Source organism: Phlebotomus papatasi, chromosome 3 (assembly GCF_024763615.1).
Source record: "Phlebotomus papatasi isolate M1 chromosome 3, Ppap_2.1, whole genome shotgun sequence".
NCBI classification, from domain to species: domain Eukaryota; kingdom Metazoa; phylum Arthropoda; class Insecta; order Diptera; family Psychodidae; genus Phlebotomus; species Phlebotomus papatasi.
The window spans coordinates 36,377,688-36,400,116 of NC_077224.1; the positions used below are offsets into that span (position 1 = coordinate 36,377,688).

Below are 22,429 nucleotides of genomic sequence, written 5' to 3' on the forward strand. Positions count from 1 at the left end.
TTAGGAATCAAATATATTGAAAAATGGAAATCTTTTTTTCATTATTCACATTTTTCTTTTCGGATTTGTTGCTCCACATACGCTGCGAAATTCATATATGCTTATTTTAGAAGTTACCTTTAAATAAAATGAGCACATGTGAATTTCGCAAGGATGTAAGTACACAAAAATCACATGTTTATTCAAATTTAAAAACAAATACATAATTATTTCCAAATAAATAATGGTAAAACAGCTAAAAAAAGTTTACTCTGCAGAAAAACGTAACTTTAAGCTATGTAAATTTCAAATTAACAGCATTACATAGACTAAAGAACTAGCTTTATAAAGTTAAATTTAATTTAAAATTTTGTTTTTATTATTCTGAATTTTTTATGCAAACTCCAAAGAGTGCTATAATATCCAATATCTTTTCACAATGGACTATGTATAGAAATCAATAGATAAAATATGCGTAAATGGTGCAGATAATAAAAATGATTAAATATTTTACATTTCAAAAATTTAATAAACCTCAAATAAAATTTCCATTGAAGTTTTCCCAGCATAATTTATCATATTGGCACACATATAATGAACCCGATTAATATCTACCACAAATTCTAACGAAGTTTTATACAATACACGGACATTTTTCCCATGATATACTTGAATATGGACCGGAAATGGAGGGATGAAAAACACCAGAGACATCCAGAACAAGCTTCAGTTGCAATCCGAACGTGATTCTGTACGCATCATAGGAATATTGAAACAAAGTTTGAGGCTGAGTGAAAAAAATGGAAAAGCTTTTAGTGATCTTTTTAGTTTATGCAACTCTTGCGGGTTGTACTCCGCAGGATAGTGATGCTGAGCTTTTTATCGGATCCCTTGAAAATGTCGATGAACCTACACATCAACAGCAGCGATCTTACTACCAGACCTCGTGCTTTGGCTTCCAGAATTGCGTGCCACTATCCAATTGTCCGGAAATGCACTTTGAAGCTGCGAAAGCGTGCTACCTCGGTGATAGATCACTCTTTTGCGGAACTTCCGGTTCAGAGCCCATGGTGTGCTGCACAAATAACGGAGAACACACAGACACCCAACAGTCTGGTTCTCCGATAAATACTGACTGTGGAAAAAGCCTCGTGAGAGGCCAATTTTACAAAGGACTAGGAGCTTTTCCGTTTGCTGCCAGAGTTGGATTTAAAAGTATTTTTTTGAAGATAAATTGAGCAAGAGATTGAAAGGACTAAAATATCTTTTCCCGTTAGATTTAAATTCAGGAAGTATGGCCTACCCATGCACTGGATCAATTATTTCACGAAGGGTGATCCTTACAGCAGCTCACTGTGCTCTGGCCAAAGCCGATGGACATCGATTGTAAGTGCATTAGGGGAATGCTTTGAGGCTTCGCACATACTCTGGTTTTGAGCACTTCATATATTTTTCCATATTCTTTTAACGAATCTGACCTATGGCAAATATTAAGTCATACATTTACTGAAAAAATTAAGTCAGATTCATTAAAGGAATAATGAGATAAATATGAAGTGTTCGAAGCCAAAATATGTGCGAAGCCTGAAAGCGTCCCCCTATAGTTTTTCTCAAAACCACAAAAGAGATTGACACAAAACCGCAAAAAATAATTTTGCCGAGTAATTTAATTAAAATTTTAATAATTAGGTCTTCAGTTCGTATTGGTGAATTTGATACATCTCACGATCCAGATTGCGCTGGATCGGGATTCTGTGCTCCGTCAGCTCTCAATCACGCCATTAGCCACGTGGTTGTGCATCCGGATTACGAAACCGGGAAATACCATCATGATATTGCTTTGCTGATCTTACGAACTCCCATCAATTTTACGGTAGCTGCCCAACCTCTGTGTTTGTATCCTGATAGGACTAATCTTATCGTAGGAAAGCGTGCAACGATTGTGGGATGGGGAAAAATCTCATCAGTGGGTGTCAAGAGTACAGAAATGCAGTTCTTAGAGGTCCCCTTGGCCCCTTGGGAGCTCTGCCTCAAAGTCTACGGAACAACAGGAGCTCTGGATTCGCCAAAATCCATCGAAGGCCAGTGGATGTGTGCTGGAGGTGAGAATAGGGATGCTTGTCAAGGATTTGGTGGAGCTCCACTGGTCATTCGAGAAGACAACATTTACAATCAGATAGGTATCATGTCCTTTGGTTCAGACAACTGTGGTAGTCCCAAAATACCCAGCGTCTACACATCCATTTCTTTCTTCTACCAATGGATCCAGGACAACATACCCGTAGAGTAGACATAAGCATATAGCAAAAAAAATGTCTCATGAACACTCAATGATCGCGTGATCATGTTCAAGGCAAATTATTTCTTAGCATGACCCACATCCATGAAGATCACTGAAATGTATCCAAATTCATATGATTTTCCATTGAATCTTGTTAGACAAATTTTTCATTTTCTAAAAGCAACTTTTTTAATTCTTTACAATCTCATATATACAATATTGTTTGGTATTTCTCTTTAGAAAACGATTCTGGGAATACAGTTAATTTAAAATGAGGTATCGAGTTGCGAAAGTGAAACACGAGCAATAAAATGATCAAATGTAAAATAACACAAAACGCAATTTTTACTCGAAGATCACAAGAGCTTTGTCACCATCATCTGACGAATCTTCCTCATCCAGGCGAAATTTGCAGATAATGGCCTTTTCCGTTGCTGCTGGTTCCGATAGTCGAGATGGACCAGCTTCATAGACATCTCCACCTGCCTCTGTGGTACGGCTTTTCTCTGCCTCCCGTTGCCTTTCCCTGATGATCTTATGCATCTCCAAAAGAGAGTCTTCTTCGGCCTGTGGAGGCTCCAGGTCTGACATGAGAACTACGGTGTCATCCATATTCTCAACCTTTCGGACATATTTGTACCACACGAAAAAGCCACAGGATACAATGAAAAGAACGACGACCACGATGACAATAATCATGGAGCTATTGGTGACTGGAATTCTTTCCAATACAGGATAGAGTAACTGATCGGACCACGGTCCGTCCATGGCTAAAGAAATCGCCTGCACCCGAAAGCTATACGTACCGGGTGTCATTTCAAAAGTCTGATACCTAAAAATGTTGTCATTTAATTCATGCTCCCTACGGGTAATGCAAACGATTTCACATCCTGGGTCACCCTCATTATTGATTATCTTCCGAATTTCCACCTTATACGCCACCGTTAGCCCATTTGGTTCAATAGGTTCGTGGAACCGGATAGCAACTATCTTATCAGCATTATCCGGATTATGACTGATGGATGTATTCTTTGATATGTCCGGATCAACAATGATCGATGTGTTCCTGGTGAGGTCCGCTTGACTGTCGATTGCTGTACGTTCGTTGTGCGAATAGTAGGTACTGCAGTCGAATTCCGCAGTACAGGCAAATACATGGAAGGTGTAGAGAGTATATGGGGAAAGATTGGGGATTTTGAATGTGAAAGTGTTAGCTGCAACGCGGTATCTAGTGTTTGAACTATCACCAGTTGTACCATCCCATTTTCCTGCCCATCTTGCGTTCGGATTGCGACATATAGGGCTATCGCGGCCATGATAGAGATGACAATGAGTCACAAGGAGTTGTAGTTCACGCTTAAACCGATCATATTCGAACAATTGACATCCTGGCTGGAAAGGATTTAACTCGCAATCGAGATCTTTTTCATAGCTCGTGTGCAATCTTATGATTTCAAATGTTTCTTCATCGTGATCTGAACAGCAATGTAAAGATGCAGGCTCATTTTCTTCTGTTTCATCAGTACGTGGATTTTGGCAGTAATTTCTTTTATCAATGATGTCCTTGGAGTACGATCTACGGTATACATCTATGTAAAAATGAGCAATTTTCGACTTTTGAACAGACTCAACTGCCCATTCTAAAATCACAAAATCACTTGATTTCTCTTTGGTCTTGACAACTGGCGGGAAGAGTTTGTCAATGGGCATCCTTATGTACGTGATGGTACTTTGAGCGTTGATGCCTTCGGAAGATAAGTAGGTACGCACGTAGAAAGCATATTGTGTGCTTGATTTCAGGTCAGTCAAATTGTAAGCGTACATCCTCTTTTGATCATCGTAAATCAAACTGTCCACATCGATCAATTCAGATCTCCAACTATGCCTATAAGAATAGGAGAAGAATCTTAGAACGGTGTTCTCTGCACGATAAATTGAAAATCTGTACCTTGAACAAGAATCTCTTCCGAAGTATGTTGTTATATCTCTCCTAGGAGCTTCGATGTAGTAGATAAGATATCCTTCCAAAATATTTTTATCATCCACATGGTACTTTTCCCAATATATTGTTACATTTGTAGGTGATAGGACCTGCAAAAAATCCGTAATAAAAAATCAAGCTAGAACTTTTATACTCATATTTAATATTAAGAAGAGTACAATAATCCGTAAATTAACTAGGCTTTCTTGCTTGGTGGATTTCTCTTTTTTTGTGGATGGGAAAATTAAAGGTACTTCTAGTATAAGGAACCGACGTAAAAATTTTATTAACAACAATAATCCGGAGATCGTCGGATGAGAAAATTCAGCCCAGAATAAAAAAAAACTTTTCTTCCCAGAGCTTTCGGTGCCCTACTTTTTATTCTGAGTTGAACTTTCCCATCCGACGATCACCGGATCACGACGATCACCGGACACTTGGGCTAGGGATTTCAGATAGGACCGCTTGATTCTAAAGGAGGATGTTCTATTATTTGAGACGCTCAGAGCAAAAGCCTATCTATCCTAAATAAACTTTCCTATTAAAATACCCCACTCTTACTCCGAACGACACATTTAGCCCTACGTTCACTTACCGTATAATCAATCCTAATAGTTTCCATGTCACAGGAATGTTTATATCCGTTCGATTCCTTACTAATATAATCCAAGGTCCTGTTGTAATCGGTATTCAATTGAAGTTTTCGTATTTCAGTAGAGCACAATTTCTGGTTGTAGTGAAACATCATTCCACCTCTTTCAATTCTTAATTCACTGCGCTCACCATCAAATTCGAAAAGTTGTTGCAAATTGCTATTTTCATACACAACCAGGGCGAACTGTTCGTTTTCCAGCACATAGCCATGAATTACATGGAGACTCTTCAAGAATTTCAATGATGTTATAGAAGATGATCGGTAAATTTTCAAATAACCATCTATTTCTCTAATTGCTCCAAGATTTTCTTCAAGTTCGTCAGACAACTTTGCCATATCCGTATTTAGTTTAATCTGTAACGAACCATTTATAGTGGTGCATCCTCTGAGCTTTTCAGCATTCTCTATGAAATCTATTTGCGTTCCGTAGCAAGTTTTCGGGCAGTTTCCCTTGCATAATTCGCACTTATCAGTAGAATTCTATTGCAAAAAAAATAAATCTTTTAATAAATTTGTTGTATTTTAAAAATCTAGTTTAAACTTACTGTAAATCCTATTGGACATTCACTTAGACATTTATCATCATGGATTATTCGACCATCATTGCGACATGAAGTTTTGTTAACACACCTAACAGAAAGAGTATTTAATAATCTGTAAAAAATACAAAATCAATTAAAAGAAAATACAAGCGTCATATAAACAATTTTTAAATTACTTTGGTTGCTCACAGGAATCTACACAATATCCCTCATCTGTTATTCCTCTGCACGTATAACATGTGCCATTCCTACATCCTCCGAGGCATTTACTATCACAATTTGCATAATAATGAGCTATCCAGTAAAAAAAATTATTTCATCTCAAAATACATGAGAAGGTTCTAATTTTAATTAGGGTGCAATATGTATTTAAACAGAATCTAATTTTGAATTTTGAGGTTTCCTCACCATTTGAAATGGTCAATGAACAAGAACAAGAAAAAGAAAACTTCTTCGTAGTATTTTTCTTCCACTCATTTAAGTAAGGGAAATGATGAAATCTCAAAATTGAGAATTACATTCTGTTCAAAATTACCATATTGTACCCTACTCAATGAAATTAAAAAAAAAAACTTACGAAAAAAAGAATCTGGTCCTTCAAATCTCTGGCAGTTCTCTGTATTCCAACATAATGCATCTTTACATCCAACACAAATTTTTTCAGTTGGGCATTTACTAGAGGTTTGCTTCTGGATATAATTGCCTCCATCTAGAGTACCTGTTATTTTATTCCAGTCTATTGTGTCGGTGTAGCAGAGATTTCTGCATTTCTCAATGCGAACATAACCACGTTGAATGGACAGGAGAGATCGTAAGCCTACATTCTCTAGGTGTGGCATCTCATAGATGACTAAAGCATAATTAGCCAGAAGGAACTGTCCCCGGATAACAGTCAAGTTGGGAAAAAGTGTTTTAAAGGTCTTCAGTCCAAACACTCGAAAGACGACCAACATACCAGTGATTTCCCTGAAAAAAAATAAAGAAAAGTGATCATCTTAAAAGAATTAAATGAAAAGCAATGGAAATGTGAAAAAGCGTCGATGTTGGTGCAGACCTAAGGTAAGGTGGTTGAAGGGGTTGAAACATATTCAGGATCTTGCCCGAGATCGTCCTAAATGCGACCCAGCATTTTTCCTAAATTGGCGATGGATCATTAGTCATGGATCATGAATTGCTAACTTGAGTGATCTGATCCCCCCAAAAAAATTAAAATAAATTAAATCATCTTAAAATATTTTAAAAAGTTTACCATAATACCAATGATCTTGGAAAAAATAAGGAAAAGGCAAAAACACATTTGTTGAAGAGTTTATTAAAGCTTTTTGTAAAAATGAATTAAATTATAATTTCTTTGAATCATCTGAGATTCTTTATTACTGCTCGAACTCCACACTTCACAGAGAGAGCAGTATACAATCTGATCAGTTTTGGTATGTTATAGCTGGGCCTTAGAGCTTTCAATCAGTACCAAACTTAAGATCCCCTGACCCCCTGTCCTGAGCTATAAGGGTCCAAAAATAAATTCTTAAAATGGCCATAACTCCGGTTCTAATTGTCATAATTTAAAATTAGAGGGCATTTTGGAAAGTTCTCATGAAATTCTACTTCCCTATTGACTTCAGAAGGTCGTAGAACCATCGCTAGGGGCGTTATTATTGAAAAGAAAATTTTTCAATTTCCCAAGTGAAATAACTCATAAACTCCGTTGTTCATCGGGCTCAATTTTGAATATGTTGTAGGGGAGACCGGGGCAGAATTAGCCACGTATAGTATTAGATAATGGTATATTATAGTTTGCCTTCGAAGAAATATTGAGGAAACCACTCTTTATTCTAAATATATACTTCCCTTAATATTCATTGAAATATTTATCAGCCTAATACAAACATTTTTTATACAAATTATACACAATGAAAAATTTCATTTGGTGTCTAATCTTTTTTTTTATACCTGCTAAACAAAAAAAAACTTAAGTCGCTCGATAATCCCTGGCGTGAGCTATAAAGGAGTCAAAGTTCGAAAATTTACCGGCCTATATCACAGGTTCTTATTAATCCCATTAATCCTGACCTAAGTAGGGGAGACCGGGGCAGAATTAGCCACGCATGGTATTAGTCAATGGGATGTTATAGCCTGCCGTAGAAAGAATATTGAAGAAACCACTACTTATTTGAAGAAAACACATCCCTTCCTATTGAAATATTTATAAGCATGTTACAAACATTTCTCTTACAAATTATACGCAATGAAAAATTTTATTTGCTGGCTAATTCTGACGCGGTCTTCCCTATTTGTGTTCTTCTCGATGAGCACTTTCAGATAGAAGTTCAAAAATTCACCACAGGTGGAGCTGCGATAGTGTCAAAATTCAAACTCATTTTTCTCATAAATACCATTGGAAATTTTGATCAAATTTTAGGGTGTTGTAGCCTAGGCTATGAAGTTTACAAAAAGTGGCGTGGGTTCGCTGTGGTTACAATAGAACTGGAGATATGAGTTGTCAAAGTTCACGAAATTCAAAACACCATATTCGCGGTTCTATTTAACAAATTTTAACGAGTGGGAGCGCAAATTAAAGGTCTCGTACAGCGCTACAATTTCATAGAACATTTGAACATCGTAGGACCAATCCTAGAGGCGCCACAGTCGAAAAACCAATTTTCATAAACTCAATTATATCGATATTTGCTCAACCGATTTTAATGATTATTTCAGCATAATTGTAGAGGACATACTATATATCTAGGGGAAAGTGCTCTCCCTTTGAACGGTCATGCCTTCGAATAATATGAATTTCTTTTTTTTCCGTAAGAGATTTACACACTAAATTATCACGGAATTATCAACAATTGGTGATAAACCAACTAATATTTAATAGAAATATGTAAGTCTCTCAGGAAAACTAAAAGAAAATTCACATTATTCGAAGGCATGAACGTTCGAAGGGAGAGTACTTTCCCCTATATGTCGCCCAAAAAACATTTATTGCTCAGATTATACCATCTGTCCGTTTTTGTGATTTTAGTGTAAAAACAATTATTTTTCCCGTAATAACGCTGCGAAAGTACGCAAGTGCTGATGTGACCGTTTTTACTAGAGTATGTTTTTTAAAATAAGGTTTAAAATTAAATCCTTACAAAATAAATCAAGCTTCGGATAATTCAATTATTTTATATGTTCCTTATCGAGTTCACCCGTAGCTCTTTTTAGAAATTTGAGGCATCTGACTAGCTATAAAAATATAATATTATAATGGCCCAAATTCATATAAAATACATTGAAAAAAAATTAATTGTTCGAAGCTTGAATCATCCGAATGTAGCGCACTTTTCCCTACTCTCTATCCAACGAAAAAGAGAAAATTAATACACAATTTTGGTTTACGAAATTTCCTTTTTTTAATTTCTAAAATAAAATGTATTTTTCTAAGGTTTCTGACATAATTTATAATACTTGAAATTGAGACTACAGTGCCTCTAGTGTCGATTTGATGAACTTTTTCTGTTTTAGAAAATTGTGGATCATTTGAAGGCCTTCAGCTTTCTCCCAATAAAGAAGTGGACTTGAAGCTATAGTTGAAGCTATAGTTTATCAAAAAAAGAAGAAAACGATTTGATTTATATTGCGGACGAAATTTTATTGATAAAAATTTTCATCAATTACTGGACTCATGAAAGAGAAAAAAAAAACAGAATAAGAACTCAAACACGAAAAATGTTACATTGTTGTTAAGTATTTCATTAAGAAAACTGATCCAATAAAAACTAAAATTGTTTTGATCATTTTGTTATTAAAGAGTTTTTTTTTTACTTTTATTTTACAGTTTCTACGCTTTCAACAATCTCTTTTGGACCAGGTGTCATAAATTAACAAATGCAATTATGAGGCGCAAATCAAGGTCCATTTAATCCCAGATGGTTCAAGAAGTATATACACCATGTAATGATGTGCCTTAGGTTTCAGATTGAGGAAATAGTGCGCTATAAAATTTAATGAATTGCAATTTAAAAGCGAGAACAATCTTACAACTGATGAAGAGTCCGCGGAATTGTTTATGTCCCTTTATTGATTGCACATCTCTTAAAGTCTTGTTATACATTTGTTTCTGCATTTGCAGGAGAAGAAGAATCAAATAATGATCGCTCATTACATTTCAAATTGTATCTCAATACAACTATTGTAGCTATAGAACAAATGATTCATAATTATACATGCAAGAGTTTCAATTAGCAATAAGCACACATGACATCCTCTTGTAATTACAATTACAATACAACTTAATCCATGTAGAATAATTTGGAAGATAGGGACAAACAGAACAGTTTAAGATGACTTTTCATAGCATAATTTTAAGAACATTTCCAAAGAAATTTACCTTATTTTAAAAATTTACACCACAAGATATTCGTTTGGTTTTTGGCAAAATTATAAGATGTGGTAGCTTAATTAGATACATGGATTTTACTAGGAAAAAATAGAAATTGATTATTTGTAATGTGGCATTGTACAAAATGTCAGTATAAATAAAATGAATTTGGTCAGCGAAAAATCAAATTTGAGTAGTATTCAATTTAGAAGTTTTAAAGCTGTAAAATTGCCATACAAGTTTCGAAAAAAATAAAAATAAAGAGTTTTTCGTATTACGTGTAAATCATATTAAATATGCTACATCCTCCTTATCAAACACTGGTAAAAATGAAAGGATCATCGAGGATCCTTTGAAAGTGTCCCTGTTTTGCCACTTATTTAATTCCGGAATAAATTAATAAAAACAATAAAAAAGTCATATTTCGTGTTCGCTCATATGAGAGAAACATGTAATCCTTCGAGATAAATCTGCATATAAAATTTCTAGTGACACTAGTGATCCTTTTAAAGCATCAAATATGGTCCATTCTTTTAAAGAGAATAAAATATGACCCAATTTGATCCTTTTATTTTTACTAGTGAAAAAAATCGCGCTTTTGAATAAAATTTTGTTCCAAAAAACACCTTTGGGAAAAAATTGAGATTTAGGGACAGTCTTAAGCTGAAAGGAATAAATCTTATCAATGGTAAAAATAAAAGGATCAAATTGATCCAAAGGAGAATGGTCAAAACTATATGGGCGCTGGTCCCGGAATCGCCACAAACGAGAGTAGGCGCATTTTGTAGGTACTGATATAAGATTGAAAAATTGCCGGGACCCAGGACGATAAACGCTGGGAGTCCTTGTAAAAATGCCTTTATCCTTTCGATAAATCGCTGTTTTGATAACGAATTACACAAAAACGGCTAAAGTGATCTTGATGAAATTCGGTATAGGGTCACTGTATGACTTAAAGTTTTTGTCCATGCATATCACCCCCTCCCCCCACCCTCCATTCTGATAGCCCCCATACAAAATGGGGGCGCTTTACCTTATAACTCCTTTCTAAGAGGAGATAGAAAGCTGAAATTCGACAAGGGAACAAAGCTTAGGGAAGACTTTTAAACCATGTATAATATCTCCCTCCTCTGTCCCCCTTTCTGGTAGCCCTCATATAAAATGAGAGCATTTCACTTTATAACTCCTTTCTGACAAAAGATAGGAAGTTGAAATACAGCATGGGAACAAGACTTAAAGAAGACTTTTTAACCATACTGACCAAACTCTTCCTCCATCACCCCTTCTGGTAGCCCCCATACAAAATAAGACTATTTTACCTTATAACTCCTTTCTAAGAGGAGGCAGAAAGCTGTAATTCGACTAGATGTCTATAAATGCATATAAAATCTAGAAAATTATTGTTAACTATATTAGTTATTCATTTTTTTTCATTCTTTTACAAACCAACTACTTCTTCTCAGAAAGGAGGTCAAAATGTTCTCATTTTGTATAGGATTACTAGAAGGGGTGGTGGAGGAGCGGGTTAACATGCATGGTTGAAAAGTCTTCCATAAGTTTTGTTCCCTTGTTGAATATCAGCTTTCTACATCGTCTTAGAAAGGAGTTATAAGGTAAAGTGCCCCCATTTTGTATAAGGGCTACAAGAACGGAGGGTGGAGGGAGGGGGTGGTATGCATAAATAAAAAGTTTAAAACATACAGTGACCCTATACCGAATTTCATCAAGATCACTTTAGCAGTTCTTGTGTAATTCGTAGTAATAACAACGATTTTTCGGAAGGATAAAGGTATTTTTTACAAGGACTCCCAGCGTTTATCGTCCTGGGTCCCGGCATTTTTCTCAACCTTATATCAATATCTTCAAAATGCGCCTACTCTAATGTTTGTATGAAGATGGACCAGCGCCCATATACTTTTGATCATTCTTCATCATTGTAAAAAATAGTTTTTATGCTCTAGAACTGTTCCTCCCTGGTTTAAAACATTGATCCCAGAACAAAAGTTGTTACCTATACTAATGTCTATCCAATGACATAGGTCCCGTTCGTGGCGATTCCGGGACCGGATTTGACCATTCTCCTTTGATCCTTTTGCAAAGGATGGATCAAATTAACATGTTCTATTTATGATAAATGTGCATTCAAAGTTTGAAATTTGATCCATCCTTTGCAAAAGGATCAAAGTTGGATCAATTTTATCGTTTTATTTTTATTAGTGAAGAAATTTCTTATTTTCCATCTGATTTAGTTGGTAAATGATGAAAGATAGAAACTTACGATAAAATCTTTTTGTATTTCTTCGGACATATATCTCAATATCTCAGCTTTTAAATAATTTTATAAAGATTTTCTCGAGTTAACTTACAGCTTATTAGTGCCACTTTTATTATTTTGACTCAAAGCTATCGCTTTCAGTGCTCATTTTTAAGAAAATTATAGCTGAACTGAAAATTTCGTCTCCTGAAAAGCTGTCAAAAGGGAGTTACGACAAATGCTGATTTAACTGACGACATTTAAAGTTTAGATCAGATCCTAGTCCATAACGTTAATCGCAGTTCAATTTTCAGTAATTAATTATCTACCAGAGCTTATTGAAAAAATGCGGGAAAAAGACAACTTTAAGACGTACGTTCCTCAACTTACCATCGCGGCAGCACCTCAATATTAGCACTGAACGTGGAAGGTTAGTTCACATATAAGATATTTACCGGGGTACTAAAGTGTTAAGGCAAGTGTCAACATCGGATTTTTGGCGGTGGTGTTTATTTTGACTAAATTTTTGTATTTCTCTGGACCGAGACCCATTTTCAGTGATCCAAGAGACAAACAGAGACCACGGGCATCTCAACCTAGTGTTGGTTTCTATTTCCGTGGTACCTGAAGGTCTTAAAAGCAGGAAAAATCTGGCAGCCCATCTAATATTGAGCTACGTGGCATTGGAATTTTTCAACCAGTGACTTTCGTGTTAAAAAAAAAGGTACATTGCTGATAAGTCGCTTATGGCTTGTTGACGAGTGGACCAGGAGGATCAAGAGGACATCATTGGAGGTTCAAGATATGTGAGTGATCGATTTGGGGCGCTGTATTTTGGAGGAGACTCGGCCTTTGACATTAGATCATCACAGAAACTCTTAGTTTGCATCTAGAGCCATCTTGGAGTGAATCTTTGAGTGAACATCTTTAAGAGACCACATAAGAGGTTGGGGCCTGCGACAAGTAAACCTCTTAAGTTAAGAGTACTAATTAAGAAGTTCAATTTTTCGAAAGGGGTTAATATATATGTCGATGAGGAAAGTAGCGAGTCTAGAAGAACTCAGAGAATATTCGGTAAAGAGAGTTGTAGAAAAAAGGAAAGCGAGGGATTCTATAAGAGGGGGGATTACGCCGACTGAGTACAAACTAAACGAAACAGAAGAGAGTTCAAAGATGCCTAAGAAAGCTTTCTCGCCTGCTAAATCAAAGGAGTTCCCTATGGATACGGTACTAGAGGCTTTAGAAAAACTTACAAATGAACTGAAACAAATTAGAATGGATTACTTATCAATGATAGAAGAATTTAAAGATGTGAAAGAAGAAATTAAAAAAGCTCACGACGAGAGGGAAAGGGATGTAAATTGGTGGAAAGAAGAATCAAGGTTATTAAAAGCTAGAGTGGAAGAACTTGAAAGACGCGAAAGAAAGAAAAATTTCATATTGACTAACGTAAAATTGGTAGGTGATGGGTCAGTAAGGGTAAAGATTAGAAAATTTCTGGAGGAATATCTTGGTGTGAAAACTGAAATAGAAGATGCGTTCAGTGTAGGTAGAGAGAAAACAAGGTGGATAGTTAAACTAAGGAGTTTGGAAGATAAGAGAGAAGTGATGAGGAAGAAAAGTGAATTACGAGGAAAGAGGTTAAATGGCTATAGCATATATATAGACGACGATCTCACGGACGCGGAAATGAAAGTGCAAAAACTGTTAAGAGACAGAGGAAGAAAAGAACGGGAAGATGGAAAAGTTGCAAAAATTGGGTACCAAAAAATTTTTATCAATGGCGAAAGATGGGATTGGAGCGAAAAAGAGAATGGAATAGTGAAGAGTTCTTTTTTAAGAAGATTTACTTCGCAGGAGGAAATGGACGCACAATAATGGTTAGCCAAAAATTTCGGAAAAAAAGGAAAATTAAAGTATCACGTAAAGATCGTTTCAGGGCTAGGAGTTAAAGACGGAATTTTTTTTGAAATTAAGTGCAACTGGTAGAGTCAATATTTTTCTGCAATTAAAGTCAGTAATAAGGTAGCAAGAGCTTATAAGAGAAGTTTTTTGAGTGAAGTAAGGAAGGATTTAATAGAAAGCGCAAAATGTTACAATGAATATGATGTACAAAGAGATACTGATATTTACAGAAACTTGGCGACTGGCAGGGTTGTACAATAAGTCAAAAACTTGGAAAATTATTTTTAAGGTGTATGGCCAATTTTAAAATCTTTGAAGGTGACATGAATGTAAGAATCTAGTATTTAAAAAGCACTACTATACATGAATGAGAACCAACTGGTCAGGCATTGCTATAAGGAAATAAGAAAGGGAAGGTTAATGGTAACTTCAAGTTAATGAGGTACAGAATTCATACAAAAATACCGATGTTGACAATGTAAGAACTAATGTATTTTCTAAAAGGTCCATAAAGGACGCTAATAAAGAATTATATATATAAGATATTTACCAATAACAAAAACATATCCTGGAACCATTGCTTAAACTCCTTAATCCTCAATTCTTTCTGAAAAGTGCTACGTTTTTTTAATACAAAGAAAGTATATAATTTTTCATTTTTTCTAATTTCATTATTTTTTTCTCTTTTTTTCCTATCAATTAAATTTTTCCACTTAGGGTAAAATGGTACAAGTTGGACAGTCAGTGGTAAAAGTTGGACAATGGTACAATTTGGACAGGGCTTTTTATCTTGATAAATTTATTACTTCATTTTTATTTACATATTTATAATGCTTTAGTTTTATAATTTGGTTCCTTGTGCTTAAAAACAAATTTTGTACATTTTGTACAATTGTACAAGAAAAAAGCCATGTCCAACTTGCACCGGCGAATTGTCCAACTTGTAACACTAATTCCAAATTATATCACTTTACCCTATTTGTTTTTCGCTGCAACCAGGCCACCTTTTGGGACCATTATGATATTCAATTAGAGCTCCTAAGTAATAAAGGTACAACCGTACAACATTGAAACTATATTTCCTAAAATTTTGATTTCAAAATTTTAAAAATTCAGCCGTTGGGACCTGTTTTTTGGTGTAGGTTTTTGAAAAAATATACTTTTCGGTGGAAAATATTTCTCAGAGTATATTCATCTGACGTCGAAAAGCAAATTTTTCCTGTTAGCTGATGAGGTAAACTCATATACTTGAACGGTACATTTGTTTTTTATTGAAATTTGGATTTTTGGCAAAATTTTCTACAAAAAAGACAATTTTCGGAGAATTTTACACCACATTTTCTCATGTAAAGTAAGTTGTGTAAAAATAAAAATTTCTACGTTCCAGTACGAATTTAATTCATCATCTAATACAAAATATTTTGTTTTTTGACGTCAAATGAATATACTCTGAGAAATCTTGTCCACCGCAAAGTATGTTTTTATTAGAAAAAGAATCTCGAAAATAAAATCCCAACGGCTGATTTTTTTGAGATTTTTAAATCTAAATTTCAGAAAATATAGTTTAAATGTGGCAACTTTTATATGCGCTCAAGAACTTAAATAAAAATAAAATTTAATATGTTAAGTAAAAATTAGAGGAAATATGGTGTTTTCTAGTCTTTTGACTCACGTAACCCCTTAAGATAAGCTAAATCTTTTAACCCTTTAAGGACGATTGGGTCACCGGTGACCCAAAAAATGGAATTTTTCCTACGGTCTTCTCAAGCTATGTTTTAGTCTAAAAAGTCAGAATAAGTGATTTTTCAGACCCTCGTTTTTTTACCTTCTCGCCCTTAAAGGGTTAACTTTATTGCATTAAATACACTCATTGGGTCACAAGTCACAACATAATTCTTCAGTCAATGATAGAAAAAGTCTCAACTGAGAGCTCTTAAATTTAGGAAATTTACTTCAGATCAGTCTTAGATTATTCAATGTTCCCAAACTTAACTTTATAAATTTATTTTATAAAATTCGAGTGATAAGCTCGTATAGGACTAACTTCGATAAAACGGTACAATTTATTGTGATCTACTACGGTCAATTCACCAAAATTTTATTTATATTCCAAATCACAATCAGACTGAGTTGGCAAACGAGAAAACAAATGAGATTACTAAAAAAAAAGGTGAACTTAAAATCTGCTCTATGTCATCCCCGCTGTCCCCTAAGTAATATTACGGTGGTAAATGGGTTGACTCGGATACAGGTTAGTATGTCTTGAGCCTTTTTCTTATAGAAAAAAATTATAATAAAACATAATTATCACAAATAGAGGCTCGAAGTAAGTTCTTGAGATTCTCTGGACGTTGGTAAAGTTGTGCTTTAGCTGAGATTCTTTACAATCTCAGCTTTTGTGGTCACAGGTGAAATTCGACCTCGCCAGATCGGGCCCAAATTTTAGATTTACACGTTTTGACAACTCATAGATCACAAATATCATGTGTGCTAAATGCTCAGCTTATATAGTAGCTGAGATTCTTTATAGGTGACCTTACCCAAAATTTCTTTACCCCCAAAATTCAATTCACAATCGAATTTTCACACATTCCGAGTTGCAAACACCCCGAGTTGCAAACACCCCGAGTTGCACACATTCCGAGGTCACCTACAAAGAATCTCAGCTACCATAAGCTTATCTGGGCTTATCACTGGTTTTAAATCGCAATATAAGTAATGTATTCATATTTATACATTTCATTAAGCCGTCTTAGACGAGATATTTCATAAATTAATCTTAAAGGTATAAACGTATTATCTGAAAATATTCATCAAGATAGATATCTTTCATTTTAATTTATGTTGATAAACTGAAATGTTTAAATCTGCCCAATTAAAATTTCGAATTTTAGTGCTACAAAGATAATTGTCAGATTCCCATGTGAATGCCTGAAACTTTCTATCAATAAGTATTATAGAACAGTTGTAGAATTTGTCTTCTAAATATAATTTATTCCAAAATGAATCAGTCTCATCGTTTTTGAGAGTGATGAAAGGAAAGAAATCAAATGTCTCTCATTGTATGATCTGCATCTATATCATATGCTCGTAAAGTTTTTTTTCCCTCTTTTTTTTATCACTTTTTATCACACTTTTTTTTCTATTTGTACCGTTTACCTCATCTGTTTTACAGTGACTATGACTATACATACATACATGACGAAAAGCTCCCCTAAAATTTCATTTTATCTTGCATCAATGCTTTCTTCTTTTCCTTTTTCTCATCATAAATAATGACTCACAATAATAAATATAAAATGTGCAAATGTACGCGGAAATGAAGGTTAAAATATGAGGTGATCAAATTGCTGATGTCTTGAGGACAATTTCCCACGAATTTGAGACGAATTCCTCGGTTAAAATGATACCCACCTGAGTTCAGGAAAGGTGAGATTTTGAAAGTGTGTCTCAGTGGTTTTCTCCAGTAGGACAATATTGAGATATCCAATCACTACGGAGCAATTTCGCAACTTTTCAAATTGGGATACATGATTGCGAATATCGATGTTGAAACATTCTTTGGCAGCAACTGCTCCTAAGGCACTTCCACAGAATATCACAAAAATTAGAAAAAATTTGTGATCACCAGTCGAATGCATACTGGATGGTAAATCACAAATTTATCACAATTAATAAAAAAATGTCTACAATTAAAAGACGATTAAAGCACGAATAACACGTAGAACTTTTTTAGATTGAGGGTTCGGTCTTCACAAATGGACTTTGCATCTGCCACTGACGAGGAATAACTCTGGACAACGATTCTCTGGCGACACTTTTCTCTACACCATTCCAATACAGTGACAGAAAAAAAATTGAACAAGTCCCATGTATGTCGATCAAATAATTTTAAAAGTATCTCACAATCCTCCACAATTAAAGAAGTCAATCACAGAGAAAAATGAGGCGAATCCAGGAAAAATTGTAATTAGATAACATCACACGACTGGCACAAAACACTCAAATTTATTTCTTGGTGCTTTTTCTTAAAACCGAAGAGCTCAACTATCAAACGATGTGATCCATGTGAGGAAAAATCTTCAACTGAACGACAAATTAGAGGTCAATTAATTATTAAAACACTGCACTCAAGAGTTTGCCCCTTGTTCTAATCACATTATAACAGTTTATTCAACACACCGCTTCAGTCTTTGTTGTATTATTACATATATTTAAATTGATTTTGATGGAGAATTGATAGTTGAAGGATCAACCTTTTATACTTCGTCACACATTTGATTTGTCTGTGATCAAGTCTGTCGTATCAGTGGATCAATCAACTACTCGCGAAAGATCACTTATTGATGGTTAAAGGTGACTCACAGAATGATCTTTCCGGCATAATTTACGATGGATGAAAACCACGTGTTGCGGGCTCTACAATTGGTGCTTGATTGCTCGAAAACTGTTTTATTGACATCTGGAGTATGGGCGGACTCAGATCAATTCAAAGTATTTTTTTTTTAATTTCATCCCTCATGATCTTCTCTTTGCATTTTAAATAACCTACTTATCTAAAAAAAAAAATCTCAATAATCTCCGTAGAATAATGTAGAGCAAAATATGTCAAAATTAGGGGGTGAATAAGTATGGCCAGCGAGTGATCCATGCGTGACAGATCGGCAGATCGCGCCGATCTGTCTCCAAAATCGCAATGATCTGCACCCAGAGTGAACCGTGAGTGGCAGACCTGTTCACACTCTGGGCAAAATTATAATTTGTTTTCATTAGTTCTCAGGAAACCTAATTAGATTTCTATTCAGCACACTCTTACAGGAAATTTATCGTTTTACAACTTTGCCGAATACTATAGGGGAAAGCGAGCTACCTTCGGACGATTTATGCTTCGCACAAATCATTTTTTTCTCAATATGTTACAAATTAATTTGGCCCATTATAATATTATATTTTAATAGCTAGTCCAATGCCTCAAATTTTCAGAAAAGTGAAATCCATAAAGAACATAGAGAAAAAATTGAATTGTTCGAAGCTTGAGTCGTCTGAAGGTAGAGCGCTTGCTCCTAGCATTTTTTTCTATCTAGAAGCAATAGGGTAAAAGAAACACTTTTCTGTTTCTCGGAAAGATAGATTGACGAAAACACCGATATTACTTAATTTATTAGATATTTCAATATTTATAGAAAATTTTCTACAAGTATTCCCTGCACAATAGGTGGTCCTTCGACCCTATGTTTTTCGATTTTTTTTTAAAGTTTATAGCGAAAGTTTTCAAACATACTGGAACAAATAGGGGAAAGCGCTCTACCTTCAGACGACTCAAGCTTCGGACAATTCAATTTTTTCTCTATGTTCCTTATTGGTTTCACCCATAGCTCTTTTCTGAAAATTTGAGGCATTGGACTAGCTATTAAAATATAATATTATAATGGGCCAAATTCATTTATAACACATTGAAAAAAAATTATATGTGCGAAGCATAAATCGTCCGAAGGTAGCGCGCTTTCCGCTATTGGTAGACATGGTTTATTTGTGTCATTTGTCATTTAATTCGCCTTATTACAGGCTTTCGTAAAGGAATTATTGTATTGTATCTAGTATTTCATCATCATCAACAAATGCTCAAGAATAACTCATCGTGCCTTGGAGCGATAGCCATCTTAGCGTTACTTTCTCTGGGGTAAACGATAGAAAATCCCTTTGCAGATTGTGTGTTTCGAATGTTTTCGGTTTTACACTTTTGTAATTTTTATTTATTGTTGTGATTTTATGACAAGATTAAATGCCTAACTTTAATAGCTCTTTGGTTCTAATTCATCAATAAGAGAACTTAAAAATAAATATTAATTCGCGAACTTCTCGTAAAGCTATGAAATTGGCAAAACACATCGTGTTCAAGAAAGACACATTATTCTGATTATATTGACTAATAAATAAAATTATTAAAAAATAAGTTGGTCATAAGTGATAAATGTGTCATTTCTTTAAAGGTGGATCAAAATTTCAATATTTTTAATACTACTATTTTTGTCCCTTACTTGATTTCTTTCAAAGACTCTTTCACTTTAGGGAAATAGTTATATGTACATAGTTTTTCCTAAGCGTAGGCAATTTGCTTCTATATGAACATAAATATCTCTAGGATTAGAGACCATAAGAAAGTTCATAAAGATTGATGATACAAATTGAAGCTTCACTCTCTTCAATCTTGAAATATATCGAATTATTATATTTTCGATTTGTTACATTTTGCCCCATATCCCTGTAGGGGAAAGTGGGACATCTTTGAAAGTGGGACACCTTTGAAATCGGGACTTTTCATCTATTTTTAAATAAAATTGAGCCTTATCGTAATATAATTTAGCTGTGGAAACAGATTGAGAATCTAAAATATATCCCGATTAGTCTCAATTTTGTTTAAAAATATATGAAAAATCCCAATTTCAAAGGTGTTTTTTTTTTTGGTTTAGAGTGGAAGGAACGTCTGTCGCCACTTCAAGAACTTATCTGACCTTACCTTACTAATATCTTCAGTTATTAAAAAGTCTTTTTAAAATATTGACTTATTATAATCAAGTTGTATTTGGCTACCGATCCGTATAATCTATTTTACTCAAAATGTTTGGAAAGTTAGTGATGGCCTTCTACAGCATTATATTGTAGGTAAATTCAAGAACTGACCAAGAATAAACCTTACAATTATTATCTCCTGTGGCTATTCTTATGGAAGATATTTACATGTAAAGGCATAATACCTAAAAGTTTAAAGGCATGATGAAAAAGTATTTCCCAAGTTATTTAATATTTTAATTAATTTAGTTAATTCATTAATTAGTTTCAGACTGGAGGCACAGTTGCCGAATGATTCGAATTCCAAAATAAGAATTATGACTATTACAACTAGAGATGCCCATTTTGAAATTAGGTTTTTGACCCCTTATATCTCGGATCATGGGGATCATGGGAGTTTTAGTTTTTTTTTTATTGAAAGCTCTGAGGCACAACTATAACATACTCCAAGGCTAAAATCGCATAAATAGCATAAATAATTAGAATAAAGGAGCGCAGTTTTTATTGGCTTATGCGTAGAAATTCTCCGATCTTCCTGAGATCCAAAGTTATGATCTACAAGGCTATCATTGTTCCTATTTGGAGCTAAACGAAATCCAAATTCAAAGCGAAGCAAAATTGAAAATATTGCAAGCTTACCAATTCAAAGTTTTGAGGAAGTTGGCAAACGCGGATTGGTACATCAAAAACGACACAATTCACCGTGACCTTCATGTTCTTTTTGTTAAGGAACAGGTTGTTCTTCGGCTCAGTCCTTGTTATATCAAAAAGCTTGAATGCCATCAAAATGTACTTGTACAGCGCTTACCATTCAAGCGTTATAGACGATTAAAACGCCTTCACCCCCTTCAACCACTAGTAGACATCCCCTAAATGTGGTCTTCGGTGGTGTGATTTAGTATCAAATTGTTGGACCTGGATATGATATAGGGGAGACTGGGGCAAAAAGTCACAAAACGGATATTTTATTTTTTTTACAAGCTACCCTAGCACCCCAGAAATTTCTAGTGCTCTACAACTTTTTGAAAGTCATTTTCCTTTACTGTGTAAGAAAATACATTTATCGAGCTGTTTTCTAAGAGGTAATTTTGGGACCATTCTCAAAAATGCTGGGGCAAATAATACCAAGTATGGGATATTATCATATTTTGATTTGCTTTATTACGGGCTTTCGTAAATTAAAAAAAATAGCTAGGTGACATATTTTTATAGAAAATTTATTCCTCTACCTTTATAAAACACAGTTTTCTCTATCTGAACGAGAAAGTTATTTTCAAGCTATTTTAGAAACAACACAAAAGAGACTGCTAATCGTTTAACTAATGCAAACAACAAGCGGCGAAACATGGAAATGACATTTCTTCTCGCCGTGAGACATCAGAAATTGCTTCGGTCTTTGTTACTTTTTACCTTAAGTAGTCATTTTTAATAAAAGGATTTCTGGAGAAAAGAACTTTTGTGAAATTCTAAAATAGATAGTGGATTCGTATTCAAAAAATCCAAATTATTTAGAAAATATTCACCAGTGCATCAATTTTGGAAAAGAAGTAGGTAATAATTGTTATCTTCTGCAAGGAAAATATTTCAAAAATAGGGCTAAAAATTTCGATATTTTTTATTTTCTAAATTCCTTGTTCGAATTCTAAGAAACTTACAATATTGAAGAAGGTCTATGGAGGCTATCTATAGAAAAAAATTGAGAAGCTATCTTTTTTACCTTGGAAGATATTGAATTTTCAAATTTTTAATTTGTGACTTTTTGCCCCAGTCTCCCCTAATGAACGAAGTACTTTGCAATTATGATAAAATGACAAATGGTCATTATTGCATCTGAATCCTACTTTATTCTAACTATAAAATAATTTACTGAATGTATCTTAAGTATCATAATGATGA

At 34.5% G+C, this 22,429-nt stretch overlaps 2 protein-coding genes across 3 annotated transcripts; one reads left to right on the top strand and one right to left on the bottom strand.

Annotated features, from left to right (window-relative positions):
* The first annotated feature begins 562 nt into the window (after positions 1 to 562).
* On the top strand, positions 563 to 2,597 carry LOC129805506 (venom protease-like). The gene is made up of 3 exons (XM_055853466.1): positions 563 to 1,194; positions 1,257 to 1,365; positions 1,669 to 2,597. The coding sequence occupies exons 1-3, from the start codon at positions 780 to 782 to the stop codon at positions 2,267 to 2,269; spliced, it is 1,125 nt and encodes a 374-aa protein (XP_055709441.1). The 5' UTR covers positions 563 to 779; the 3' UTR covers positions 2,270 to 2,597.
* LOC129805488 (insulin receptor-like) lies at positions 2,424 to 18,328 on the bottom strand. Of its 2 annotated transcripts, XM_055853440.1 has the most exons (7): positions 17,378 to 18,324; positions 6,016 to 6,404; positions 5,615 to 5,732; positions 5,442 to 5,550; positions 4,837 to 5,376; positions 4,209 to 4,351; positions 2,424 to 4,145 (listed from the first exon to the last, which is right to left on the bottom strand). In XM_055853440.1, exons 1-7 carry the CDS (start codon positions 17,602 to 17,604, stop codon positions 2,606 to 2,608), a joined length of 3,066 nt encoding a protein of 1,021 aa, XP_055709415.1. In that variant the 5' UTR covers positions 17,605 to 18,324; the 3' UTR covers positions 2,424 to 2,605. The 2 variants fall into 2 exon arrangements, with proteins under 2 accessions (XP_055709415.1, XP_055709414.1); XM_055853439.1 differs by having other exon boundaries at positions 2,424 to 4,351; positions 17,378 to 18,328.
* Between the last annotated feature and the right edge of the window lie 4,101 nt (positions 18,329 to 22,429).

Coding starts and splice junctions, on each gene's coding strand:
- LOC129805506 (XM_055853466.1), top strand. CDS start 780: ATGGAAAAGCTTTTAGTGATCTTTTTAGTTTATGCAACTCTTGCGGGT. Junction 1,195..1,256: donor TGCCAGAGTTGGATTTAAAA/GTATTTTTTTGA, acceptor TTTTCCCGTTAG/ATTTAAATTCAGGAAGTATG. Junction 1,366..1,668: donor AAAGCCGATGGACATCGATT/GTAAGTGCATTA, acceptor TTTAATAATTAG/GTCTTCAGTTCGTATTGGTG.
- LOC129805488 (XM_055853439.1), bottom strand. CDS start 17,604: ATGCATTCGACTGGTGATCACAAATTTTTTCTAATTTTTGTGATATTC. Junction 5,733..6,015: donor AGGACCAGATTCTTTTTTTC/GTAAGTTTTTTT, acceptor TTTACTGGATAG/CTCATTATTATGCAAATTGT. Junction 5,377..5,441: donor AATGTCCAATAGGATTTACA/GTAAGTTTAAAC, acceptor TTTTTGCAATAG/AATTCTACTGATAAGTGCGA.